At 17.7% G+C, this 27,944-nt stretch overlaps 10 protein-coding genes across 10 annotated transcripts; 6 read left to right on the top strand and 4 right to left on the bottom strand.

Annotated features, from left to right (window-relative positions):
* Window positions 1-234: 234 nt before the first annotated feature.
* EF-G (elongation factor G, putative) lies at window positions 235-2,556 on the top strand (the record flags this gene model as incomplete). Its single annotated transcript, XM_028679577.1, has 1 exon — window positions 235-2,556. The coding sequence occupies one exon, from the start codon at window positions 235-237 to the stop codon at window positions 2,554-2,556; it is 2,322 nt and encodes a 773-aa protein (XP_028535277.1).
* A 1,177-nt stretch (window positions 2,557-3,733) lies between these two features.
* On the top strand, window positions 3,734-6,200 carry PRELSG_1449000 (nucleotidyltransferase, putative; the record flags this gene model as incomplete). Its single annotated transcript, XM_028679576.1, has 9 exons — window positions 3,734-4,314; window positions 4,460-4,777; window positions 4,880-4,969; window positions 5,070-5,116; window positions 5,193-5,241; window positions 5,336-5,411; window positions 5,507-5,695; window positions 5,825-5,894; window positions 6,154-6,200. The coding sequence occupies 9 exons, from the start codon at window positions 3,734-3,736 to the stop codon at window positions 6,198-6,200; spliced, it is 1,467 nt and encodes a 488-aa protein (XP_028535276.1).
* A 198-nt stretch (window positions 6,201-6,398) lies between these two features.
* On the top strand, window positions 6,399-7,044 carry PRELSG_1448900 (conserved Plasmodium protein, unknown function; the record flags this gene model as incomplete). Its single annotated transcript, XM_028679575.1, has 3 exons — window positions 6,399-6,665; window positions 6,780-6,872; window positions 7,006-7,044. 3 exons carry the CDS (start codon window positions 6,399-6,401, stop codon window positions 7,042-7,044), a joined length of 399 nt encoding a protein of 132 aa, XP_028535275.1.
* A 158-nt stretch (window positions 7,045-7,202) lies between these two features.
* Window positions 7,203-11,497, bottom strand: PRELSG_1448800 (conserved Plasmodium protein, unknown function; the record flags this gene model as incomplete). Its single annotated transcript, XM_028679574.1, has 17 exons — window positions 7,203-8,309; window positions 8,389-8,453; window positions 8,538-8,642; window positions 8,763-8,846; window positions 8,919-9,000; window positions 9,087-9,174; window positions 9,323-9,407; window positions 9,571-9,642; window positions 9,726-9,780; window positions 9,932-10,024; window positions 10,109-10,162; window positions 10,245-10,300; window positions 10,444-10,491; window positions 10,636-10,691; window positions 10,771-10,877; window positions 10,969-11,067; window positions 11,246-11,497. 17 exons carry the CDS (start codon window positions 11,495-11,497, stop codon window positions 7,203-7,205), a joined length of 2,508 nt encoding a protein of 835 aa, XP_028535274.1.
* Window positions 11,498-12,653: 1,156 nt separating this feature from the next.
* PRELSG_1448700 (conserved Plasmodium protein, unknown function) lies at window positions 12,654-13,538 on the bottom strand (the record flags this gene model as incomplete). The annotated part of the gene is made up of 1 exon (XM_028679573.1): window positions 12,654-13,538. The coding sequence occupies one exon, from the start codon at window positions 13,536-13,538 to the stop codon at window positions 12,654-12,656; it is 885 nt and encodes a 294-aa protein (XP_028535273.1).
* A 503-nt stretch (window positions 13,539-14,041) lies between these two features.
* PRELSG_1448600 (CG2-related protein, putative) lies at window positions 14,042-17,012 on the top strand (the record flags this gene model as incomplete). The annotated part of the gene is made up of 2 exons (XM_028679572.1): window positions 14,042-14,318; window positions 14,653-17,012. The coding sequence occupies 2 exons, from the start codon at window positions 14,042-14,044 to the stop codon at window positions 17,010-17,012; spliced, it is 2,637 nt and encodes an 878-aa protein (XP_028535272.1).
* Window positions 17,013-18,601: 1,589 nt separating this feature from the next.
* Window positions 18,602-19,555, top strand: PRELSG_1448500 (conserved Plasmodium protein, unknown function; the record flags this gene model as incomplete). Its single annotated transcript, XM_028679571.1, has 1 exon — window positions 18,602-19,555. One exon carries the CDS (start codon window positions 18,602-18,604, stop codon window positions 19,553-19,555), a length of 954 nt encoding a protein of 317 aa, XP_028535271.1.
* A 272-nt stretch (window positions 19,556-19,827) lies between these two features.
* PRELSG_1448400 (cytochrome b5, putative) lies at window positions 19,828-20,756 on the bottom strand (the record flags this gene model as incomplete). Its single annotated transcript, XM_028679570.1, has 3 exons — window positions 19,828-19,917; window positions 20,201-20,412; window positions 20,603-20,756. 3 exons carry the CDS (start codon window positions 20,754-20,756, stop codon window positions 19,828-19,830), a joined length of 456 nt encoding a protein of 151 aa, XP_028535270.1.
* A 1,051-nt stretch (window positions 20,757-21,807) lies between these two features.
* LPD1 (dihydrolipoyl dehydrogenase, mitochondrial, putative) lies at window positions 21,808-23,517 on the bottom strand (the record flags this gene model as incomplete). Its single annotated transcript, XM_028679569.1, has 2 exons — window positions 21,808-23,275; window positions 23,459-23,517. 2 exons carry the CDS (start codon window positions 23,515-23,517, stop codon window positions 21,808-21,810), a joined length of 1,527 nt encoding a protein of 508 aa, XP_028535269.1.
* A 1,437-nt stretch (window positions 23,518-24,954) lies between these two features.
* On the top strand, window positions 24,955-27,495 carry CPN60 (60 kDa chaperonin, putative; the record flags this gene model as incomplete). Its single annotated transcript, XM_028679568.1, has 2 exons — window positions 24,955-25,962; window positions 26,392-27,495. The coding sequence occupies 2 exons, from the start codon at window positions 24,955-24,957 to the stop codon at window positions 27,493-27,495; spliced, it is 2,112 nt and encodes a 703-aa protein (XP_028535268.1).
* Window positions 27,496-27,944: the final 449 nt, after the last annotated feature.

Raw genomic sequence — 27,944 nt, 5'->3', positions numbered from 1 at the left:
TATCTATTTTAAATATATATATATGTAGATATATATTTTTTAGTTTTTATTTTATTTTGTTTTCTTTTTTTTTACTATTTTTTTACTATTTTTTTTACTTTTTTTATTTTTATATTTTTTTTTTTTTTTTATTATTTTTTTTATTATTTATTTTATTTTATTTTTTCCTTAATAATTAAAAATATGATTTGATTTACTTTTTTTTTTTTTTATTTTATAATATATTTTATGACAATGATAGGATATAGTAGGGTTCTCGTAAAAAAAAAACTTTGGCTATTTAAAAAAAGGTTGCATAATAAAACATTTTTATTCCTGAACAATTCATATAATTTTTCAAGCTCTGTAGAAAATTTGCGAAATATTGGAATTAGTGCACACATAGATGCAGGAAAAACTACATTAACAGAAAGAATATTATATTATACTGGAAAAATAAAAAGCATCCACGAAGTCAGAGGAAGTGATGGAATAGGTGCAACAATGGATTCCATGGATCTAGAAAGAGAAAAGGGAATTACAATACAATCAGCGGCAACCAACTGTAATTGGGATGTGAATAATAAAATATATACTATTAATATAATTGACACTCCTGGGCATGTTGATTTTACTATTGAAGTAGAAAGATCTTTAAGAGTACTGGATGCAGCTATTTTAGTTATTTGTGGAGTTTCCGGCGTACAAAGTCAAACATTAACAGTGAATAGACAAATGGATAGATATTTCATCCCAAGAATTCTTTTTATAAATAAATTAGATAGAGATGGAGCAAATGTAGAAAGAACATTAAGTACTATTGAAAAGAAATTGAACTTAAATACTATTTTATTACAAATTCCCATAGGAATTGAGCAAAAACTTAAGGGAGTGTATGATTTAATTGAAAAAAAAGGTTATTTATTTAAAGGAAAAAATGGTATATTCGTGGAAGAGATAAAGGAAGAGGAAATTTTGAAGTATGATCCCTCCTTTTCCTTTCAAACGAAAGAATTGTTAAGAAATAGAATTTTTGAGAAGTTAGCAGATATAGATGACGAATTTGCAGAAATTTATTTAAACAATGATATAAATGACATTAAAAATTGTGATGTATATGACGCTATTCGTAAATGCACAATTAAAAATAAATTAGCCCCTATTTGTTTAGGTAGTGCAAAAAATAATGTTGGTGTGCAAATTTTGTTAAATTACGTTTGTAATTTTTTACCTTCACCAAAGGATATCAATAATTACGGTTTTATTTATAAAGAAAATTCTAATGAAAATAAAAGTAATCAGAGTGAAAAGGATGAAGAAATTTTTAATGTTGAAAATTCAGGTGAAAATCTTATGAAAAATAAAAATAAGAAAAAGGTGGAACTAAAATGCGATAACACTTTGCCTATGGTAGGTTTTTTATTTAAAATACAAGAAGATTCTATGCATGGTCAAATGAGTTATTTTCGAATATATCAAGGGAAAATTAAAAAGAAAGATATGATAACAAATATGATAACAAATAAAAAAGAAGTGGTAAAAAAAATTATGAAAATGCATTCTAATATGGCAAAAGAAATTAATGAAGCATATGCAGGAGATATAGTAGCTATAAATGGAATTAATGGATCTACAGGAACAACATACACCAATGGAATAAATGCGAATTTTCATTTATTAAATATATGTGTTCCTAAACCTGTTATATCAGTTGCTGTGGAAATTTTAAAAAAGGGAGATATGACCAAATTAACAAAAGCCTTAAACAAATTTACAAAAGAAGACCCTACTTTTTATGTAAAGACAGATGAACAAACAAAAGAAACAATTTTTGAAGGTATAGGAGAATTACAACTCGAAATTTATAAAGAAAGGTTAAAAAGAGAATACAATATTAATGTTAATTTAAAAAATCCAAAAATTAACTTTAAAGAAACAATTACAAAACCGTATGAATGTTCATATACTTATAAAAAACAAAAAGGAGGTGCTGGATTATATGCACATGTTCATGCGATTTTCGAAACAATTTCTGATAATTATAATGATACTACTCATTGTATATTTGTAAATGAAGTAATAGGTAATGACTTACCAAAGAACTTCATTCTTTCTATTGAAAAAGCTTTTAAAGAACAAATAGAAAAAGGATATTTATACAATTCAGAAATTATTAATATGAAAATGAGACTAATTGGTGGAAAAATTCATGAAGTAGATAGTAATGATTTAGCATTTAAAAAAGCAACTATAAATTTAATTAAAGAAAATTATCATAATTTCTGCCCTGTACTTTTAGAACCAATTATGCTTGTTGAAATTATATCAAATTATGAGCATCAAAGCAATATTTTAACAAGTATAACAAAAAGAAAAGGGCTAGTAATTAATATTGTTAATAATATGAATATAATTTATATTTATGCAGATATTCCATTAAAGCATATGTTTAATTATATAAATGAAATTAGAGCTATTACACAAGGACAAGGTACGTATACGATGGAATTCGCCAGATATGAGCAAGTTAGCAAAAATGATCTAGATGAAATCTTAAAACAAAAAAATAATAAATAAGTATATATATTTACATATAAATTTTAGATGAATCATCCTTCTTTTTTTTATTTATATTCCTTCTAATTATACTAAACTACTTTGTTGTAATATATATATACTTTGTAAACTTTTCATTTTAAAATTTCTTATGTTTTAAATTGCTTATATGTATATTTTGTTTCAAATACATATTCTTTTTATTATTAAAGAATATATTTAATTCATTTCAATTAAATCCCTATATATATATATTTTGTTATCGATTCTTATCATTTTCATCAGCTTTAAACAGTTTTTCCATTTCATTATAATTAATTGATTTTATTTTATTATGAATTATACAGCATTTTTTAAGAAAAAAAAATTAAAAGAAATAAACTTTTATAATTTATATATAAAATTAAAATATAATAATATAATATATAAATATTCAATTTTAAAATATAATTTCTTAACTAGAATTATATATTTATATTTTTTAGTTTTAATTAAAAATATATAAAATTCCATATGAATATATATATATTATTAACTTCTTTATACAAAATTTTTTACTGTGTATGTTTTTAAAAAATATTTATTTAAAATTTCATTTATTTTTATTTATTTATTATTTATTTTTTTTTTTTTTTTATGATACTTCTTTTAAATTAATATAAACTAAAAAAAAAAAATAATAAATGTATTAATTTTAATTCAAAAAAAATGGAAAGAATATTTTATAATATTTTTAAAAATATAGTATATCATTGAATTTTTTCTAATATTTAATTAACAAAAAAAATAATTGACACAATTTTGTTATTCTTAATAAATTATATCATACTAATCACATTTTTTTTTTACTTCATTTTTATATCTTTATGCCGTTTTTGTATTTTTGGAATATCTCTTAATTTTTGTATTCATTTTTTCTTTTACATATTTAGATAAATTATAACTTATAGAAAATAATAAACACAATTCAACAAAATTAAAAAAAACAAATAAGTTTTTATAATAAAGAATTTTTCTTCTTTAATTATAAATTATTTCCTTTTAATATATATTTAAGTATATATTATTCTTACATATATGTGGAAATGAAATAATATATAAAATTTTTGAAAATCACTAAGAATATTTATATATATTTAATCATTTTCAAAGCATGTAAAAATGATTGAAAATAAAATTTTTACGTTTTTAAGTAAAAATGGCTACTCTTTATAAAGCTCATCTTTTTAACGAATATTTAAAAATACCTCCTATAGAAAATATATTTTTGCAAAAACAGGAAATACAATTGCTATGCCACATACTATTAAAAAGAAAAAAAAATAAAATTTATTTTCAGAACAATTTAAATAAAGTTTACACAAATAGAAAAATTATTAGTAATGAAAATTATAGTAGAATAAAATTAAGTGAAAATGAAGCTTCCTTTATCAATAAAAGCTTTATTGAAAAAAGAAACATTAAAATTTATAAAAAAAGGAACTTAAATGGGTTAATTAGTAGAAACAGAATCAATTATTTATCCATGTTCGTTAGAAAAATGTCTTCTGGAAATTATGTGCCACATAATCATAAGTCAAATAACAATATTTATTTAACAAATAATTTCTTAAATAAGAAAAATTTAAAAAAAGAAATTTTAGATATCCATAAAAAGTTAACAGAGAATTCTTTTATTGATAAAAAAAAAGAGGAAATTTATTATTTATTAAAGAGTGCAATAAAGCCAAATTTGAAAGGAAAAATTTATTTTGTTGGTTCATGCGAAAATAATATATGGTAATTAATTCTAAAATTGCAAAAAAAAAAAAAAATGAAAAAATATTTATTAGACAAAGAAAAATGAAATTAATTAGAATAAGATATTTTATATTTTAATAAAATTCATACATATATATATGCATATATATATATTTTTTTAAAGGATAAAAAATTCAGATATTGACTGTTGTATAGTAGTAGAAAATTGTGAAGATAAAAATTCTTATTTATATAATTTAAGAGTTATAAAAAATGCAATCAATTTAATTTATCCATCATTAACAATAAATATAATTAAAGCATCTGTTCCAATAGCTAAAATATATGAACAACAAAATAATATATGTGATATTAGTATTAACAATACAGCAGCAATAGTAAATACAAAATTTGTTTCTTCTCTATGTAATATAGATGAAAGAATTACAATAATAAATAGAATAATCAAATACTGGGCAAAACAAAAAAATATTAATAACAGGTGGCATATCAAAATATTTATAAGTATCTTCATGTTATGTCAAAATATTTTAATAAACATATTTATTAGTACATATATTTTTTTACTTTATTTTTTTAAAAGATCTCAAGGTACTTTTAGCTCTTACGCTTTATTTTTGTTAACTTATTATTTTTTTCAAAATTTAAATGTTCCATTATTACCTTCATATAAGTAATATTTTTAATATATATCTGAAAAAAATTGTCTATTTTTATGATAAAAATTGAATATCTTTACATTTTTTTTTTTTTTTTTACTATTTTTCTAATAGATCAATAGAAAGGGAAAATGCATCTTCTTTTGAAATTAATAGTGAATGTAAATAAAAAAAAACTGCACTTTTTTTTTTTTTTCCTAAATATAATTTATAATTATTTATTTTTAATATCTTAAGATTTCTTTTTGCAAGATGAAGTACAGATGCCATTTTATACAAATATAGAGTAATAAAAAAAAATAAATAAATAAATAAAATAAAATAAATTTATAAAATATTGATTTCTATCATAAATTTCATTTTCTTATTCGTAATTTTAGAGATATAAAATCTAAGTTTCCTAATTTAAAACGAAACAAAGAAGACATTTCAAAATTACTGTATGGATTTTTTGAAGTAAAAAATAAAATGAGATAACTATATAGTGTATACTATTAAGATTATGTATGTTGTCAAATGTAACTATTTTTTTACATTATTTTTTGTTTTAGTTTTATTCTAATGATATTTGCAAAAATGGAATTACACTAGATATATATAATAATCAAATTATTGAGAATAAGGATATGACTGCAAATATTTATTGCCCAATAACAAAAAAAATTGTAAATACTTATAGCATAAACACTTGGAAAAAAATGTTTGAAAAAATTCAATCAGCTTATAATAAATTAAAAAATGTAATTAAAAAAAAAAATTAATAAAATAATAAGAGCTTAATTAAAATAATAATAGAAATCTATTTTTTTCTTTTTTATTATGTTATTTTCTGTTAAATCCCCATGTCATTTTTTTTTTTTTTTATATAGGGAAGTAGTTTAAATTTAATTTGTGAAGAAACAAAAGATAATACACCTAATAGAAAAATAGATCTCAAAGGTATTTTATAGAAAAAAAAAAATGATTTTTGTTATTACTTATTTAATGATAAATATTCTAGCATATTTCTATTTCTATAAATTTTATTATTGAAATTTTTTAATTATTTTAAAATTCTCTCCATATACAAATAAATATAAATTTATAAAAATATTATGTGAATTCTTCAAATTTTCGTTCTTTTGTTTATTTTTTTCTAATATTTATTAATTTTTATGTAGTGTAAAAACATTTTTTTCTTTTTTTTTTTTTTTTGTAGATCATTTATTGAGAAGAAAAATTTTTCAAAATCTATATATGTTTTAATTAATAATCATAATTAAACTTTTTATATATCTTATTAATTTTATTCTTAATTCATTTTTTTTTTTTTTTATATTATGTTATTTATTTTATTAGTATTTTATTTTTTTAATTTTTTACTTTAAATATTTTATTTAATTTTGTGTTATATAATATTTGGTTTTCTTTTTTATATTTTCTTTTTTTTGAATTTTATTAAAAATGATTAAATTTTTTCGTAGAAAATTTTTTAAAATAAATAATTTTTTTATGAATTACAAAAAATTAAAAACATCAAAAACATTCAATATAAAAAAGGAAATTATAAATAATAGCATAAAGGAAAAGAATGAAATACAAATTAATGATGCATTAAAATATTTTTCTAAATCTGAAATTTTTTATTTATTTTTTATTCCATTCTCTTTTGTCTCTATTTACCTTTTTGTAATGTGGAATATTTTCAAATACATTTGTGATATTAAAGACGTAACTAAATAGAAAAATAAAAAATAAAGCAAAATAAACTTTATAAAAGTAAACTCTAGAGTTAAATTTTTTATCCTTCTTTCATTTATGTATTATTTTATTTTTTTAAATTAGATAAATCATTTCTTAAAAATTCTTCGTTGGCTAAAAGGAAAAGAATCATATCCATTTGAATATCTGCAAAATAAAAAGAAAAAGAAAACATATGTATAAATATATTTTTATTTTGTTTTGTTTTTTTTATTTTTGTTTGTTTTTTTGATAAATTAGTATACCAATATATGAAATTCCTTTAATATATTTTATTTCTATCTTTTTCATTTTTTTTTTTTTTTTGTAGAATGAATCTATTGTCGTTGCTGTAAAAAAATTTGAATAAATTTTGAGTAAAAAAATTTTAAATATATAAATTATTTATTGTAATATCATATACATATATTTTAAATATGTTTTTTTAAATTTTATCATAATTTTTTTAAAAAATACTTTTTTAAGTAATTCCCATTTGCATAATAATTTTTGTTGAATAAACATTTTTTAAATGATTATTTTCAAATTTTTTTTAATTTTATTTTCAATAAGTATAACTTTTTTATATAATTCTATTATTTTAAGTGATTTGATAAAATTAAATAAATTAAAAATTTTTATTTTTTGCAAATATAGACAATTCGTTTTATAATCACATATAACATTTAATAGATTTAAAGCAGAATAAATAAAATCTTTTTTAACAAATAAATATATTTCTTTCATTATTAACGGTAATAAATGCTTACATATTTGTTCTTTTATTATATAACTATGCTGAGTTACTTGTCTAAAAAAATAAATTAATTTAATTTTATCAAAATTAATAAAATCTGTTGTTTCATAAATATATATAGAAACTTCAACTAAACCAATATAATGATTTAATATAAAGGTGTAATGTTTTTTGAAATTGAATATTTGACCAATTACACATAATATATTGATACATATTTCTTTTTTTAATTTTAAATCAATATAATATAAATTAAAAAGTATATCTAAAAAATGAATAATTAATCCATTATTTATTATATCGTCACACATATAAGCTTCTTTACTTAAATTTATATATAATAATATAATTTTATGTATTATATCAAAATCGTTTGATAATATTAGAAAATTAGCTATTTTACTTATATTTAATTTAATTAAATAATCTTTTAAGACATTATTATTATTTGTTATATTTATTAATGTACTTAATATAAACATACAAAAATTTTTCTGGTCATAGTTATAACTTAAAAAGGAAACTATGGAATTAACCATTGGAAAATATCTATTTTTATAATCATTAGAAAAAACTAATAAATTTTTACAAATTTTTTTTTTTATTTTAAAGTTAATCCCATATTTTAATATATATGCTATTATTTTCTTATAATTGTCATCATTTTTATAATAAAAAACCTTATTTATATATCCACTCTGATGTAAATAAAATAAGAAAAAATCATTAATTAAATAATTATTATTGTCCAACTTCTTAGATAACTGTATTTCTGATTTATCATTTTCCTTTAGTAATTCCAAACAGTTTATTTCATAATCTTTTGTATAATCTTTTTCTCTTAAATGTAAAAAAAAATTGATTATACTATCTACTTCCTATAAATTAAAGATATTTAAAAGTTATAAAAAAATAATTTTATACTAAAAAAAAAGTTTTTAATTTTTAATTTTTTACTTTTTTCTTGTCTTTATTTATGTTTAAAGCTCCATTTATAAAATCTGTTATATTATACTTTTCAGCTAAAAATCAAAAATTAAATTATTGAAATGTTTTAAAAAATAAAAATGTAAATTAAATTATTTATATTTTATCTTTTTTTATACATAATAATCCTGCGTCTATGCAATAAATTAAATAGTAAGATAATCGGTGTAAAATCCTATTAATTTTTATCTTTTCCCTTTTATGAGTATCTAATAAATTTACTCCTATTTTTAACAGAACAAAAAAAAAAAAAAAAAAAAAAAAAAAAAAAAAAATAAATAAATAATACATATATTTATTCTTTATTTTGTATGTTATCAAAAATGTCTACTAAATGTTCTAACCGGGAATTTTATTTAATATAATATTAAGCAAATACTCAAGATTTCTCTCTACTTTAGTATCATCTCCTAAAAAATCAATTATATCTAATGAAAAAAAAAAAAAAAAAGTAAAATAAAATATAAATATTTAAGAATATTTTTTATTTATTAATTAACCAGAATTAATCATGACGTCTCCTTCTTTTAAAATTACCAACATCGACTTTAGAAACATTTTTATGCATTCAAAATAAGATGGCTTCACAGAAAAAAATATTTTAAAATATATAAAAAAGGATTATAGTATATATATATAAATATATAATATGTTTATTTTCTTTTTACTCTTATTTTTATGAACGTTTCAAAATATTCGTAAATTTCAGAATTATATAGTAACGCGTCTACTTGTGCTTGAACTAAATTAGCATAACTGAGAAAAGATATTTGAAATAGTTACATTTGTTTATATAAAAATAAAAATATTATCCTTAATTAATAATATCATATGTTCTAAAAAAATTTATAATATTTTAAAAAATATATAATTTAAATATATATTTTTTCTTTCTATTAATTACTAAGTGTTATGAATATCATTAGGAGTAATTGAATTAGCTACAATATATACTTCATCATATAAATCTTTATCAGTTACATTAAATTCTAAAAAATTAATAAAAAAACAAAAAAAATTGATAAAAAGATAATTTATAATGAATATTAATTAATACAACTATCTCATAATTTTTGATACACATTTTTTAAAGCCTATTTTTTATATATACTATAAAATTATAAAAAAAATCAAAAAATATATATATGTAACCTTGCTGATTTTCATAGGATATTCTAAAAGTAAATATTATATCTTGTCTTCTATCAAGGAATGGAGGAATAACTAAAATTATTTTTATTATAAAAGAAAAAAATATATTTATGCATATATTTTATTTTAATTTTTTTTTTTTTTATATTTCTTACATGTTCTTCTAAATATTATACATATAACTGTATGAGTTTCATTTTTTAAATATATCTAAAGAAAAATAAATAAATAGGCATAATAGCATTTTATTCAATTTAATTTATTATAAAAAGCATTACATAATATAAAAATGAGGATATCCCTAAAAATTATTATTTTTTTTAAAATTAAATGAAAAAAGTTTCAATTGAATTTTGTTTACCTCATATCCCATCCATTTAGCAATATCATCTGATAGATTCATTTTCTTGTAATAAAAGTTCTTTCTTATTATTAATGGTATTTTTACATCTTCCTATTATATATAAATATATATAAATATTTTATATATTAATAATTAGGTATATTATATAAATTTCCTTTTTTTTCATTTCTTTACAATTAAAAAATTAAGATGATTTCTTGCTAACTGATAAAAATTATTGTCTGTTGTCTAAAAATTAATAAATTTTATTTTATTATATAAACCTTTACTTTTATTTCTATAAAAATTATATATATATATATATTATAACCTGTTCACATTTTATCATGCTTTTCTGATCTCCTATTTTTATACTTATTTCAATACCTTTTATTGTAAAAAAAAAAAAGAAAATTCAATAAACTTGTTTGTATTAATATTTAAAATTTTCGTTAATTTCTCTTTAAATATCTTTTTCATAATGTATGAAATTCTTCTTCTCATCAATTCTTTTTTTCTTTTTTTATTACCTCTAGAATCAACATAAAATCCACTTTCACTTGAAATAGAAACAACATCTTATTTAAGAAAAAAAAAAAAAAAGATCCAAAGAAATATATTAATGTATAGAAATTTTAAGGGAATAATTGCGTATCACATGTAGTTTTAATTAACTTAATAATTCACAATATATTACATTTTTTATTTTTTTCAATACTAACTTTGAAATGATTTATGAATAAAAAAAAAGTAATCATCATATATAACTTTTTTATATCTAAAAAAAGGAAAAAAGTATATGCAAATCATAAAATATAAAAATTACAACTTTAATTAAATATATATTTAAAACTAACCCTATAAATGGCTGTATAGACTTATCAATTTTTTTTATTTCAGAATTTTCATTTGTTCTGTTGCTTCTTTCTTCATATGTCTCTTTTGTAATGGGAACATAAATATTCTTAAAAAAGAAACAAAAAAAGACAACAAAATTATTTTCCTTTATATATATATACAGAATAATTATTTCCTATTTTCCCTAATTTTTTTACTTTATTCAATTGATACATATAATAAGTGCTATATCCAATACACAAGTGCTTTATTAAAATATGTTTGTTCATTCCTTTTACACCAATATTATGAGTCAACTATTTAAAAAAAATAAAAAATAATAAATAATAATTTGTTAATATGATAAACAAGTATTTATCATAAAATACAATGATAGAAAAAAAAAAAAAAAATAAATAAATAATAAAATAAAATAAAAATAAATAAATAAATAAATGATAAAATAAAAAAAATAATATAATAGAATGTATTTACCGCATTTTCTTTTAAAATTATATGAATATAATTTGACTTATCGCAGTGATATATTTGAAGTATATCAAAAAAGAATATTTTAAATTGTATTTCATAAAAATCCCTTTGATAAAACATTAATTGATCAAAAGATATTACTAAATAATACTTTCCTTTCTTTTTATGATCATTTAAATTTTTACATTTTACAAACTCAAAATGAAGAACAAGAGAATTAATACTTTTACTTAAACTTTTGTTAATATAAAACATTTTGGCATATTTTTACAAAAAAAAATTATATATAAAATAATACAATAAAAATATGAAAGGAAAATAAATATTTTCTTTTATTAAAACATAGTTTATTTTATTATATTTTATTACATCTTATTGATATACAAATTATTTTTATCTTTTTCTTTAGATAATTTATTAAATTAATAAAACTAGATAGAAAAAAAAAAAGTTAACAATCAAGGAGAGAAAAAGAAAAAAGGAAAAATCCTAATAAAATATAAAAATTATTAAGAAAAGATTAATTCTAAATTAAAAAACTAAAAATTTTGCATTCATTATTTCAAATTTAATTTTCCAAAATTTTAAAATAAGAAAATAACCTTTATACTATATATACACATACTTAAAATAATTATTTTTTAATTAATAATATTTAAAAAAATAAATACTTAAAAATTATAATTTTAAAAAGTTATCAATATTTAAAGACAAATTAATTTTTTTTAAAATATGTTTAATACAAATTCTTAAAATTTTTAAAAAATGAAATATATATATAACATAAAAAAAAATGCAATAGACAAAACTTTAAACAAATAAAAATAATTCTATTTTAAATTAAAAATTGTAATAAATAATAATTCAAAATATGATAAATATTGTTTTAATTATCAATAATATATATTTTATTTATTTCATTAATTCAATTAATCCCATTTGCTTAATTTTCTTTATATACATAGTATTAACCAAAAATTTTCCATGCTTTAACAAAGGAAATATATCATTTCTTCTGTTAGATTATCTGTGTATTGGATGAAATAAATATATATTTAAATAAAGACAAAAAAATAAAATTTTATTATAAAAATATAAATAAAAATATAGTAAATTGATAAATATATTTATTTTTCTTATTATTAATTTTAAAATTTTAAATAATAAAATAGTATTATATATATATAAACTTAATTTGCTTTATTAATTTTTTCTTTTTTTTTTTTAAGAAAATAATCTGTATTTAAAAAATATTTTAATTTTTTTATTTTATCTCTTGTAATTCCAATATTTTATTTCTTAATATGGTAAATATTTAATATTTTTTTTGGAATTTATCCTATTATAATACTGTGTCTATTTTAAAACTTATTTATTTTTAATATATTTTTTTTATTTTTTAAAATGTATATCATATATTCAATAAAACATTGAAAAGATAGTAAGAAGCCTCATTAGTGAACAACCCTTTTATATGATATCTAACATAACAATGTTCATCAAATAATAATAATGATGGTAAGGAATTATTTCCTAATAATAATAACGTATTTTCATCACTGATATTTAATTTATTATTTATAAAAAAAAAATTTTTATTATTGAAATAGTTACTTTTTAAATTTTCAGAAATTTTTTTACTAAAATAATTGGACAATAAAAATTTATAAGGTGATACATAGCAATAAAATAAATGAATTGGTTTTTGTTTTTTTTTTAATTTTAGATAACATTCCTGATTTATTTTATGTTCTATATTATAACTTTTTTTGTTATTCTCAAAATATTCTAAATATTTATTCATTTCATTGATATGTTTGGTATCTGAAAAAAAATATACTAAACTGTATTTTTTATAAAGTACATCAAACAGATTTTTTTTTGTAATTGTTTTATTATTATAATACATACAATTAACCAGTAATATATCACTTATCCTATCACAATATTTTAATGGTTTGATTTTATTTGAATATAAAAAGGCATTTTCACTACCATCACTTTTTTTATAAAAAATGTTTTCCTCGTATTTTTTTATTTCATATGAAATTAAATTAAAAAATCTTTTTCTTTTTGTTATATATGAACAAAATGTATCATCAATCTCATATTTTTTTTTAACTGTTTCTATTTCAGCATTAACTTTATCATCAAATTTCAATAAATTTTCATATTTTTTTTGAAGTATTGCATTTTTGTCAGTATGTACAAAATACTTAAATGGGCTCATTAAATTCTTATACAAATATAAGTGGAAATAATTTAAAAAAAAATTCTTTCTTTGTAATTTCAACATTTTACCTTATCATTTTTTTTTTCTTTTTTAATTAAAAATATCAAGAAAAAAGTTATTCTTTTTATTTTATTTTTTTTTTAAGTCTCGATTTATTTTATATCCTTTAAAAAAAAAAGTAATATAGAACTAAAAAAAAAAAGAAAAAATGAAAATGAAAAAATGAAAAAAAAAGAAAAAACAAAAAAGCAATAAAGAAAAAGCCAAAGATAGTAAAGAGAACAAAAATTAAAGAAAAATAAAATATAGAAAACAAAATTAAAAATAATATAATAAAAATAAGATAAAATTATAAGAGAAAAATAAAAAATATATTTGCACACACTAACAGCACACTTGAAAATTAAAAAAAAAATTTCTTTTAAAAATATTTTACTACACTTTTTTTTAATGTATTTATTTTTTTTGTAAAAATATTTTTTCTCTATTTTATTTCTCTTTTTTTTTTGTTTTTTTTTTTTTTTTTTTGTTTTTTTTTTTGTTTTTTTCAAATATTTTAAGATATAATGACTAATGAAAATAGTTTATCTCTCATCAATTTTTCTAACGACGTTTTTTTTAACATAATAAAATATTTAACATTAAATGAAACACTAAAACTTAAAACAGTCAGTAAACAGTTTTATGAATATTTAAATGGAGAAAAAGCTTATAGTTTAAATACATGTATTAGTTTAAATAATTACATTAAATTTGTAAAATTTGTAAAATCACATAAATTCAGTAGTTTCTTTTTATCCATTTTAAAAGATGAAAAAAATATTTATGATAATCCATACTACGGTAAATAGAATTAAGCTTTATGATGGAAAAAGAAAAAGAAATTTTATGTATTATTAAAATATTTTTAGATACAGTTTCTTTTTTAATTAAAATATATGCATTCATATAATTAAACTACTATAGATATTTGTGTATTTTATGAAGAGAATTTTTTTTTCTTTTATTCATTTAAATATATATTGATATTATTATAAATAAAAAGAAAAAATATATAATTTTTTAAATAGTTAGATACTCTTTATTTTTTTTTTTTTTTGTTTTTTATTTTGTTTGTGTAATGTTTAGTTTTAATATTTTTTCATAATATTTTTATTTAATTTTACTCTCTTTGCAGTTAAGAAAAATTTGAATTTCGGAATAAATAAAAAACAGCTGGTTGAAAATGAAAAAGGATTTTTAAAAAAGATAACATTAAAAGGAGAATTTTTAAGAAATGCGAATTATTATGATATTAGTTTACTACTTCTTGCCCATTCAAAATCATTAGAAGAACTTTATATTCATGGATTAAATGACATAAATTGTCCTCTTTTTATTTATTCTAGTTATAGTATAATTTTCGACTTTTTTGCAAAAGAAATATTATTAAATAACTTGTCTTTTAATTACATAACAAAGAATGATTTAAAAGAAATTCAGAATTTAATCTTACAGAAGAAAAAAAAAAAAAAAAATGTATGTGAAAATTATTCATTTTCATTTACTGATACTGAAGAGGATGCTTCAAGTGAAAATATAGAGAAAATTTTTTGTGTGGACGAAAAAATAAAAAAAGACAATGTAAAAGATGATATTGAATTGAAAACAGGAAAAGATAAAAAAAATGAAGAAAATGAAGAAGAAGAAGAAGAAGAAGAAGAAGAAGAAGAAGAAGAAGAAGAAGAAGAAAAAGAAGAAGAAAAAGAAGAAGAAAAAGAAAAAGAAAAAGAAAAAGAAAAAGAAGTAAGTGAAAAAGAAGAAAAAAAAAAAAAAAAAAAAAATGATAATGAAGAAAAATTGAAAATTTACAAAACAAATAAAATGAAGCCTTTTTTTTCGTTAAAATATGGGAATATTAAAACATATAAAAAAAAGCAAAAAGAACATTTGGGCATGATATCAAAAATAAATGATAAAAATAAGGAAAATGATGATAATAATGATAATAATAGTGATGGAAGCGTGAAATTATCAAATTATGAATTAAATATAAATGAACATTTAAAAAAAAATGATAAAAAAAGAATGCTAAATTTAATAAATAAGGATAAATTACATATATTATGTGAACATTTGAATATTGTATACAACTGTAATAAAAAATGCTTTGAAAAAATAAAAAATTATAAACAAAAAGTGCATTTAAATAATTACATAAACAGCTTACAATTTTTAAAAATATTAAATTTCTCTGGTATACAGAGTTATGATTTTATAGAAATGTTTATTTCAATAAACACTCCTTCATTAAAAACTTTAAATATTTATTGCTATGATTACTTTTTTTATTTTTATCATATGCTCTTATCTATATTTTTGTATGGAATAGGGAAAGAAGTTTTTACAAGATACATAAATCTGAAAAAAAACAAAAATATTACTGATACAAATACAAGAGAACTTATTCAAAATAATTTAAAAGTTTATGAGGCAATAAAAGAAATTGATATTAATTTAATAGAAAATAATATTATATCATCTAATTTTCAAAAAAAATATGAGCAAGAAGCAATAAATTATTACCAATTAAATATTAAAAATAATGAAAAAAAAATATTCTTTACACCAACTTATAAAGACAAAATTTATATAAATAATTTTAGCAATCCGGTATATTACGCTGATGGAAGTTATATAAAAAACGATTCAGATGCTGAACTTATGTCTAATTCTACTAATAATTATGATAATAAGATCACAAAAAGATATGTACAAGGACAATTAATTGAAAATAATAAAAAGAAAATTAAAAAGTTAAAAAGGGGAGGATATATATGGCTTATAGAAAATTATAAATATAAAAAGAATGTTAGTATAGAAATTTTATATTTATTTAAAAATATAATTGAAAATGAAGAAAAAAAAGGAAGAAGAAACATTATTTGTTTATTGAATAATTTAAATTTAGAACATTTTTCATTATTTAATTATAGTTTAAGTAGCCCATTCTTATGGTTATTGTTATTGATAAAAAATCAAAATTTAAAAACATTTTGTATATTAGATTTATGCCTATCTCATCTTTTATCTGCTCTAACCTTTTTAGAAGCATTTTTAAAACAAAATTTATTTAATTTTCAAGGAATGATGAGAAGAAGAAGGAAAAGAATTGGAAGTATTTATTTTAAGTTTAATGACGAAGAGGAAATAAAATTTGTTAATCAGATGTATTCAAAAATAATTAATGAATTAAATAGAAGTAATTTCACTCCAAAAAAAAATAAAGTTCTTCATATTGTTATTTATGTATATAATAATAAAAAGGGAAATAAACAGTTCATTAAATATATAAGAAAAATTTCAAGATCATTATGGAGATGTAATTATTTAGTTTTCTATTCTATTCAATATTATAAATATAAATATTTTAATAAATATTTCGATATTGATAATTTGTATAGAGATTATGTAATTAATATACTTTTGTCTAATCATAAATTAAACCGCTCTTTAAATAACCAAAAATTACCTGATAAATCGGACATATATATATAACTTTCATTAATTTTTTTTAATCAATCCTTTTTTTTGTGTATGTTTTTTTTTTTTTTTATTCGTTATTTTTTTCGTATTTCCTTTGCTTTTTTTTTTTTTTAGTTCCATATTTGTAATATTAATTTCATCTTTTTTAAAAAAAGATATTTTAAGTTTCTACTATTTTTTACTTTATCAAATATTATTAAAAAAAGATAACTTTATGTATTATTATATCACTGATTTATTTTTTCTATTCTCTTTTTTTTTTATTATTTGTTTAAAATTGTTAATTTTAATTATATTTTATGTATTTTTAACTTAAAACATAATTTTTTTTCTTTTTTTTCTCATTTTTAATAATAATTTATTTATAAAAACAATGTTATATAATTTTTTCGTAGCAATAATAGCACCTTTGTGTTTGTTAAAAGGTGGAAGTATTTAAAAATGTTATTTTTTTTTTTTTTTTTTCATATATATTGTATATTAGTTTATTATATTTTACAATATATATATTATTTTAATTTGTAAAATAGAAACATTATATTGAAACTTCTATTTTAGCATAGTAAAAAAAAAAAAAAATTATTATATAAATAATTCTTATATAATAAATATTCAATGGTCAAAAAAGAAACTAGTATTTTAATATTTAAATAATTTCTTATTCTCTCTTTCAAAAACCTTTCTACGTATAAATATGTGAATAGCAAAATATTTCTATAACAGAATCATATTAATTTTTTTATTGATATTTAAAAAAAAAAAACACGCACACACAAAAAAAAAAAAAAAAAAATATATTACTTTTCTCATGTTTATCTTTTTGTTTTTTTAATCCATATTATTTAAAATATGTTTAACTCCTTTAAAACTCCTTTATTTTTCATTTTTTATGTAACATTTTCCAATATTAGAAACCTCTTAATTTCATAAATTATAATAATACATATAATTGTAATCAAAAAGGGAATATACAAAATCAGTAAATTTAAACAAAAAATAGTTTATCATCAAAAAAATATTTATTCTATAAACAAATATAAGTAATATACGTTAAAATAATAAGAGCAAAAGAGCATAACAAGTAATATAAGTTTAAACTCTTTAAATGAAACCATGTACCCCATTAAAAAATTATAAAATAATAAAATTATCATATAAAAAAAAAAACTATAAAAAATTATTTTTCATAAAGAAAATTATAATTTTTAAATAAATATCTTTTGTTCAATAATAAAAAAGAAAAAAAAATTCAAATTATTACACATTTTTGTATTTTTAAATGGAATTTCTTTAAATATAGAACAAAAGTTAATATTTTAATTTGAATAAAGAAAAAAAGTATAATTTATTAAATATTATAAAATATATTCTTTTTTTTTTTTTCTTTTTTGTACTTTTTTTAAATTCTTGAAGATATATTTATACATATAATTTTTTTATTATTTTCGAGATGTAAATTTTTTTTAAAATTTTTTTTAAAAAAAAATATATCTTATTACTTAACATTTTTTAAAATATGTAATTAAATAATTTCATTATATAAATGTATTTCTTTTTTTAATTTTTTTTTTGTTTTTTTTTCAAATTTTTTTTATTTTTCCATGTTATCTTTAAAGGCATCAAGAGCTGATAACTTTTATTATGGAAGTGTTGAGGACGAAAAATCAAAAAAGAAAAAAGAAAAAGAAATAAAAAAGCAAAATAAAAAAGATTATTGCGAAATAAAATTTGAAATACCCTACACTATAATATGTACAAAATGTGATACTTATATTTACAAAGGAGAAAGATTTAATAGTGAAAGAAGAAAAGCTGGTTACTACATAAGCACGTGCTTTTATTCTTTTTCTATTTTTTGTAAATATTGCTTTAATAAAATAATTATAGAAACAAATCCAAAAAATTGTTCTTACGATATTATTGAAGGTGCTAGAAAAAAAAATGAAAATTATAAAAATATTTTAACTCAAAAAGGAAAAAATAATATTAATACAATAGATTTAAATGATATTAAAAAAAAAAGGGTTAATCCTTTTATGCTCCTAGAAAAAAAAGCTTTACAAAATAAAAATGTATTATTATATCATAGCAAAGAAGAAAATAATATATTAATTGGAAGTGAAGAAGATAGCTTAGAAAAAGAAAAAAAATGTGAAACTGAAGAAAATAAAGAAATTAATTTTTTACAAGAAAAAAATCAAGAAAAAGAAGATAAGCAAGAACATCTCGATTTTTTATCTAGTGATGAAGATATAAACAATGTTATAAAAGAAAATTATAAAAGAAATAATATGCTACAAAACGATTTTATTTGTAACAGTAATTTAAGAAAACAGTTAAGAGAAATTAAAAATGATAAAATAAGACAAAAAGAAGAATATAAAAAGAAAAACATTTTTATAGATATTATAAGTGATCCTTATGAAGATAAAAAATTAAAAAAATATATACTATTAAATGAAAAATATAAGAAAAATATCAAAGCAAAAAAAAAATTCCTGAAAAATCATTTAATAACAAAAAATAGTATATTTGATAAAAAGTATCTAAAGTAAAAATGACTAAAAGAAAAAATATTATTTCAGATAAATTAAAAGGGATTAAGTATTAATAGGATATTAAAAAAAAAAAAAATTAATAAGAAGGGATATAATATTTATAAATGAGTAATATTTTTATCTCCTATGCTAATATATTTTTAGAAATTGTTTAATTTTATATTTTTCAAAAAATTTTAAATCATTTTTTTATCAATGCATATTAAGAAAACTACAATTTGTTTTTGTTAAAAAAATTTTTAAAAAAGTAAAATAAAATAAACTGTAAATTATTTTTTAATAAACATAAAATAATAGAAAATACTAAACAATACAATTATTAAAGCAACAACAGCATAATTGGATTTTTCTTCAGGAACCTAAATGAAAATTGAGATAAAAAAAAAATTAAAATACAAATATAAATATAAAAATATACAACATTAAGATATTATAATACAAAAGAGTTAAGAAAATTTAATTTTTTAAATTTTAATTTTTTTTTTTTTGTTCATATATATATATAATCAACATTATTTTTATTTTCTCATGATATTTGGTGTAACTTTTTTTTTTTTTTTTTTAATTTTTATTAATTTATGTAAACTTTTTTTATTATATATATTTAAAACTTTTTGTTTATTTTATATATTTAATTCTAACATTTGTAGGTTTATTTATTTTTACATCTTCTTCTTCCTCTATTTCTTCTTCAGAAACATTAATATACTCTGTTTTATCTTCAACAATTTTTGTTTCTTCTTTTTTTTTATATGTTTCTGTATCTTTTTTCACACCAATTAAATAACTTTTCATCAATTTTTTTGCATTTGTAGAATGACCAATTTCATTAAAAGATGATGTTGCATCAATCCCTTTTTAAAGAAAGAAATAATCATTTAATAAAAAAAATAAAATAATATAAATAAGTAATGTAGTGCAAAATAATAACACATTAATAAGATAGTTAAAAGAATATAAAATACAAATGACTATAAAAAAAACTCTCCTACTTTTATATATATAAAATAAATTTAAAAACTAATAGAATGTACACATTTTAACCTTCATACTCTTTAAAAAGATCAAAGCCACCAGGATGCTCGTAAAATGAACTAACATCATAAACTAAATCATTTATTATAATACAACATTTTGATTCATTTTTTAAATTTTTTAAATCATTTTCATCTATTACTTTTAATTTTTGTTGAACCATTTTAGTATTTTTGCTCTTTAATATTATAAAAAAAAAAAAAAAATTAATATATTTACTTAGTTTAAATAATTCCAAGTTCAAATAAAAAATTATTAGATAAAAAGAATTGAAAATAATAATGTTCAATATCAATTACACAATTTAGTAATTTATAAAATTTTAAGGTAAATACTCAAAAATAATTTCAGTATTAAATTACACTTAACGTAAAAATTTAAAGTAATATATAATTGAATATTCTGTACATGTATTTATATATTTTATTATTATTTAATTTTCTTTTCTCTTTTATTCTACTTTTTTCTTTTTTTCTTTATTCTCTTTTATTCCATATTTTATTTTATTTATTTTTTTTTTGGATAATTCGTTATTTTATTTTTTATTTTTTTTAAAAATTATAATGATGGTGATTTAAAACATAATAAAAGTGTTTTAAATAATTATTTAATCTATAAAAAATATATTACTTAAAATTATTGTTATTTTTGAAATGTAGAATTTAGTATCTCGTTATAATAAATTAATGTGCATTAATTACTTTAAAAGAAGATATATATCTTCAAGTTGGTTATGTAAAAAAACAAATAATTTTTTTTTTTTTTTTTTTAAATCATAGATGAAGTTTTAATATATTTCTCCACAAATTTCCTTTTATTTTACTTGTTTTATTGTTTTTTTTTTTAATTGAATTATAAGTTGCTCAATGTATTTTTAAGTAATAATAATCTGAAATTATAATATCTAAAAATTTCTTAAAGAAGTTAGATGTTTATATTTTTTTTCTTAGTGTTTAGGGATATTTTCATTTTTATTAACTCAATTAAAATTTTAAATAAATAAGAATTATGTATGTTTAAAAAATTATTATTCATTAATAATTCTTTAACTATTTATTTCAGATGTAATAAGAAATAACTAAAAAAAACAGAAATGAGAAAAAAAACAAAAGCAAAGAAAAGGAAAAATGGAAACAAGAATAAACTATTAAAATAAAATAATTTTAAGATACTCATTTTTTTTTTTCTTTTTTTTTTAATATATTAATTTATTTTCACATATGTATAGGCTTGTCAAAAGATTGTAATGCAACTTCTTTAATCACTTCTGAAAACGTAGGGTGAGGATAAATAATTTTACTTAAGCTTTTAGATGATCCATTATTACTTGCATAAATTGATATTGGTAAAATTAAATCACTTGCATTATTTCCTATTATTTGTGATCCCAATATTTTGTTTGTATCTTTTTCTACAATTAATTTAATTAAACCATCATAATCATCTATGGTTCTTGCCCTACTATTAGCAGCAAAAGGAAAAGTAACAGATTTAAAATTGATATTTAACTTTTTACATTTTTCTTCATTATATCCAACACTAGCCACTTCTGGATGAGTATATATTACACTTGGAACTAAATCATAGTTAATATGACTTTTCTTTTTTTTATTTTTTTTTAACTCAGAAAATAACATATTAGCTACTATATAACCTTCTTCTTCAGCTTTGTGAGCTAACATAGGACCATCTATAACATCTCCAATAGCTTTGATAGTAGATAATGGGGTTACATTAAAATATTCATCCACCTGTATTTTTTTATTTTTATTTAATTCAATACTTAAATTATGCAAATTTAAATCCTCTAAATTTGCCTTTCTTCCAACACATATAAGTACAAGTTCTGATTTCACTTTTTTTATTTCATTTGTTTTATTATTCTTCGAAAACAAAATAGCTTCATTGTTTTTTATGTTAGCACCTATTATGGAGGTATTAAATTTAAATTTTATTTTAATTTTTTCTAATGTTTTCTGTAAAACTTTGCTAACATCACTATCTAGAAAATTACACAATCTATCATTAAACTCAAATATAGTAACTTCTGATCCCAATTTTGAAAAAACTGAACCTATCTCTAATCCAATAACTCCACCACCAACAATAGACATTTTTTTAGGTACTTTTTTAAAATTTAATATATCATCAGAATTTTGTATAAATTCATGATCATATTCTAAAATATCCTTAACATTATCAATATTATCTAGATCACTATCGTTTAATTTTTTTAATGGAATTTCAATTGGTTTCGAACCTGTAGCTATAACAATACGTTCTGCTGTAATTTTTTTTTCTTCTTTTTCAGTTTTTACTAAAACAGTATTTTCATCTATTAAACTTCCATGACCAATCATATGATTTACATTGTTTTTTTTATATAAAAAAGATATACCATCTGCTAAGTTCCCCATACACTTCCTTTTGTGTTTATGAATAGTATCAATGTCTAAATTTATGTTATCTATTAGTATTCCACTTTCTTTAAATCTATTTTTTGCTTCATAGTAGTTATGTGCAATATGTAATAAAGATTTTGAAGGTATACATCCTCTATTTAAACATGTTCCTCCTAATTTTTTATCTTCATTTACATTTAATACTTTTAATTTATGTTGACCACAACGAATACTACATACATATCCTCCTGGGCCTCCACCTATAACTATAACATCATAGCTAAAAAAAAAAAAATTTTTTTTGTTCATATATCCTTGAAATTTTAATAAAATAAAATTAATAAAAAAAACATAAGTATTATTGCAATTTTTATTAAATTTTATTGAAAAATTAAATATATATATATATATATATATATATAAATTCTTTCTCTTCATTTATGATTTTCTTTTATTTTTTTACTCCATCTTAGTTGAAAAATGTCGACGAAATGGACAAAAAAGAATTTTAGCTTTACCCATGAATCCAACCATTCTTCAATTTAATATAGTAAAAAAATATTCTATAAAAAAAGGAAAATGTAGAAAATGAAGAGGGAGAAAAAAAAAAAAATCATTTATGAATACTATAAATTTTTAATTTTAATTTTTTTTTTTTTTTTTTTATATTTATAAAACACAAAGATAGAATATATGTATGTAAAAATATATGTTTCATTTTTTTTTTCCCTTCTTTTATTATTCTTTTTACTTTGAAATAGAATTTTAATATATATTTATTAAATATAATTTAAAAAAAAAAAAATACAAATGGAAAATGACGTGATACAATAAGATGTTCAATATAAATTTATTATATTTATATAGACAGATAAATTCTTCAATTATATAATAATTTGTAAAAATAAAATTATTTATATTGAAAAAAAAGATACATGAATCTTTAAATATTTAAAAATCTTATGAATTTGTATTTTTTTAATTAAATCAGAAAAATACTTAAAATCTAATTAAAAATTATTATTAAATATATTTGTTAACTAACAATTCATCAATATTCAAATATTTTTTTAAATACTTTTTCTTATTCCTTTTTTTTTACTTTTGATAATACTATTTCTTCTGTTTACAATTTTTGAAATAATTTCTCTATTAAATTTTTTGAATAATTTTTTTAATTTTACATTTTAATCCTATTATAATTAATTCTTTAAAAAAAAAAAAAAAAAGTAACAAAATAAAATAATAAAAAAAAATAAAAAAAAAAATTGTAATAGCACTTAAGGAAATAAATTACTGAAGTGCATTAATCTTTTTCAAAATTCAGTTACGATGAGAAAAATAAAAGTAAATAATATTTATGAAACATCTCTATCTATTTTATTTTTTTATATTTTTCATTAAATATATTCATAAGTAGATTCTTATACATTTTTGCTTTAAAAAAAAAAAAATTCTATAATAATGTAAAAGCACTTTATGAATTTTAAAAAAAGAATACATTCAGTTCAGGAGCAATTCCATAAACATACATTATTTTTTTTAAAACTAAATCTTATATAAGAAATACATTTTTGATATTTATGATTTATTTTTAAATAATAAATAAAAAAAAAATAAATAAATAAAAATAAATCTATACTAATAATAATTTCTGAAGAAATTATGAATACATCTAATATTTCATAAAATTTTAATCTGTCATTTTTAATTATAACAAATTGGATATTTTTAATATTAATTAATTTTATGGAAAAAATATATATATAAATATTTTTTTTTATTTTTTTTTTTTACATATATTTTGTTAATTTATATAATTTTTTTATTATTTAAAAAAAAAATATAGAAAAGAAAATTTTTCAAAAAAAAGCATAGTTGGTATATGCGCCTAATATTATAATTTGGAATAAAAAAAAAATATATATTTATATATGTATATATAAAAGTATAGATAAAATGAAAAAAATAAGTGTGTTTTTAATTATAATTTTTTTTATTTGTTTGAGACATGGAAGTAGTATGAGGAAAAAGAGAGGATTCAACAAAAACAGAATATTTTTAAATAAGAGACTAAAATATATAAATAGTAAAATAATAAGTAAAAGAAAAGAAAATTATGTAAAAATGAAAATGAGCGAAAATAAAGTTAAAGGAAAAGACATAATCTATGGGAATGAATGTAGAAATGAATTATTAAAAGGAATATTAACAGTATCAGATGTTGTGAAATTAACATTAGGTCCAAGAGGTAGAAATGTTTTATTAGAAAAGGAATATGGAAGCCCCTTAATAATAAATGATGGGGTAACTATAGCAAAAAATATTTCTTTAAAAGATAGAAAAAAAAATAACGGAGTAAAACTAATGCAAGAAAGTACAAATATATCAAATGATAAAGCAGGAGATGGAACTAGCTCTACAGCATTAATGACAGCAACAATTACAAAAAAGGGAATTGAAGAAGTTAATAATAATCATAATCCAATACCTATACAAAGAGGTATACAATTAGCTTCAAAAATGATAATTGAAAAAATAAAATCCTTATCAACACCAATTAAAACTTATAAAGATATTCTAAATATTGCTACAATTGCTAGTAATAATGATGTACATATGGGTACAATTATTGCAAATGCTTACGATAAATTAGGGAAAAATGCAGCAATAATATTAGATGACAATGCTGATATTAATGATAAATTAGAATTTACTGAAGGCTATAATTTTGATAGAGGTATAATTAATCCATATCTATTATATAATGAAAATAAAGATTATATTGAATATAGTAATGTTTCAACTTTAATAACTGATCAGAATATAGATAATATTCAATCAATTTTACCTATACTAGAAATTTTTGCTAAAAATAAACAACCTTTATGTATTATTGCTGATGATTTTAGCAATGAAGTACTACAAACATTAATTATAAACAAATTAAAAGGAGCAATCAAAGTGGTATGTAGTTATATATATAAATATATTTATCAAAGAGAAGCTTTAATATATATTATTTTCTACATATATAATAAAATAATCTCTATTCTCATATTTTAATTTTAAACTTGTAAATAATAATATATATTAATTTCTTTGATAAAAATATTTATGATTTTTGTAAAATGAAAAATATGTTTATTTGTTATGTTTTTTCAAATTTTCTCTATTTTTATTAAAGTATAAAATTTTTTTATGTCTAATGTAATTTTATACTTTAAAAATGGAGATATATAAAATCTAGAAAAATAAGAAAAAGAATAATTTATAATTATAGAATTATAATCTTTGGTACATTTTTCATACAGTTATATAAATGAAGAAATATATACAATAAACATATAATAAATTTATATTATATATATATATATATATACTTTTATTTTTTAGGTTCCTATAAGAGCCCCATCTTTTGGAGATAGAAGAAAAGATTACTTAAAGGATTTATGTATTGTTACAAATAGTAAATATATAAGTGCTGACGTTGGTTTAGACTTGAACAACTTAAGTAATAATATGAGCAGCTTTGATAACAACTATTTATCACTATTAGGAAGTGCTAATACTTTAATAGTTAAAAAAGATAGAACGAGTTTAATTACGAAAGAAGAATATAAAGGTCAAATAGATGAAAGAATAAAAGTTTTAAAAAAAGAATATGAAGAAACAACTTCAAAATACGATAAAGAAAAATTAAATGAACGTATAGCTGCATTATCAGGTGGAATAGCTAAAATATTAATAGGTGGAAACTCCGAAACAGAACAAAAAGAAAGAAAATTTAAATATGAAGATGCTACCAATGCAGTTAAAAGTGCCATTGATATTGGTTATGTACCAGGTGGAGGAGTTACATTTTTAGAAATAATAAAATCAAATTTTATACAAGAAATATATAAAAAAATTGAAGAACAATTTCAAATGGATAATAATAAAGAGGATAAAAAATATCTTGATTTAATAGGAAATTTAGAATCAGAAATAGAATTACAAAAAATAGGTGCAAATATAGTTGTTAGTAGTTTAGATGTTATTACTAAACAAATAGCTGACAATGCAGGTGTAAATGGAGAAAATGTTGTTAAAATAATTTTAAATTCAAAAGATAAATATGGCTTTGGTTATGATGTCAATACTAATAAATTTGTTAATATGGTTGAAAATGGAATTATAGATAGTACTAATGTTATTTTAAGTGTTATTAAAAATAGTTGTAGCATTGCTAGTATGATTTTAACTACTGAATGTATGATGGTAGATAGCGAAAAAAAAGAAAAAGGTATATTGGACCCCTCTTTAAATTCACGTAATTATTTAAATAAACAAAAAAATTTTTTAAGAAATAGAAATAAACTTGATGATGAAGATGATGAAGACGATTTAGATGACGAAGAAGATGACGATGAAGATGAAGATGAAGAAGACGAGGATGATGAAGATGAAGATGAAGATGATGAGGATGAAATGAATGATGATTATAATTATGATGAATAATATTGTATTTATTAAAACAAAAAAAAAAAATATATAAATAAATAATAAAACAATAAAATAATAAATAAAATAAAAATAGATAAGTGTACATATATATATGTTCATAAGTTTTCCTTTCAATTTAAACTTAATGTATTGTTATCTCTCATATTAATATTACCTTTTTTTTTCTTTAAATTTTTAATAAATTTATCATTCATACTTTTTAAAATAATTAAATATAATTGATTTATTTATTCCTTCATTTTTTATTTTTTTTATAATGTGCATAAACATATAAAATTTAAAATATTTATAAATTTCATGGGATGAATTTAAATATTTTAAACTTTTTTATTTTTTTAACTAATATAATTTTTTTTTTTCTTTCTTATATTTACATATATATATATATATATATATATATATATATATATATATATATATATATGCTATCTTTTTATTAATTT

Source organism: Plasmodium relictum, assembly GCF_900005765.1.
Source record: "Plasmodium relictum strain SGS1 genome assembly, chromosome: 14".
Taxonomy (NCBI): Eukaryota; Apicomplexa; class Aconoidasida; order Haemosporida; family Plasmodiidae; genus Plasmodium; species Plasmodium relictum.
The sequence above is the reverse complement of the archived record's forward strand: the minus strand, read 5'-3'. Positions and strand labels throughout refer to the sequence as shown.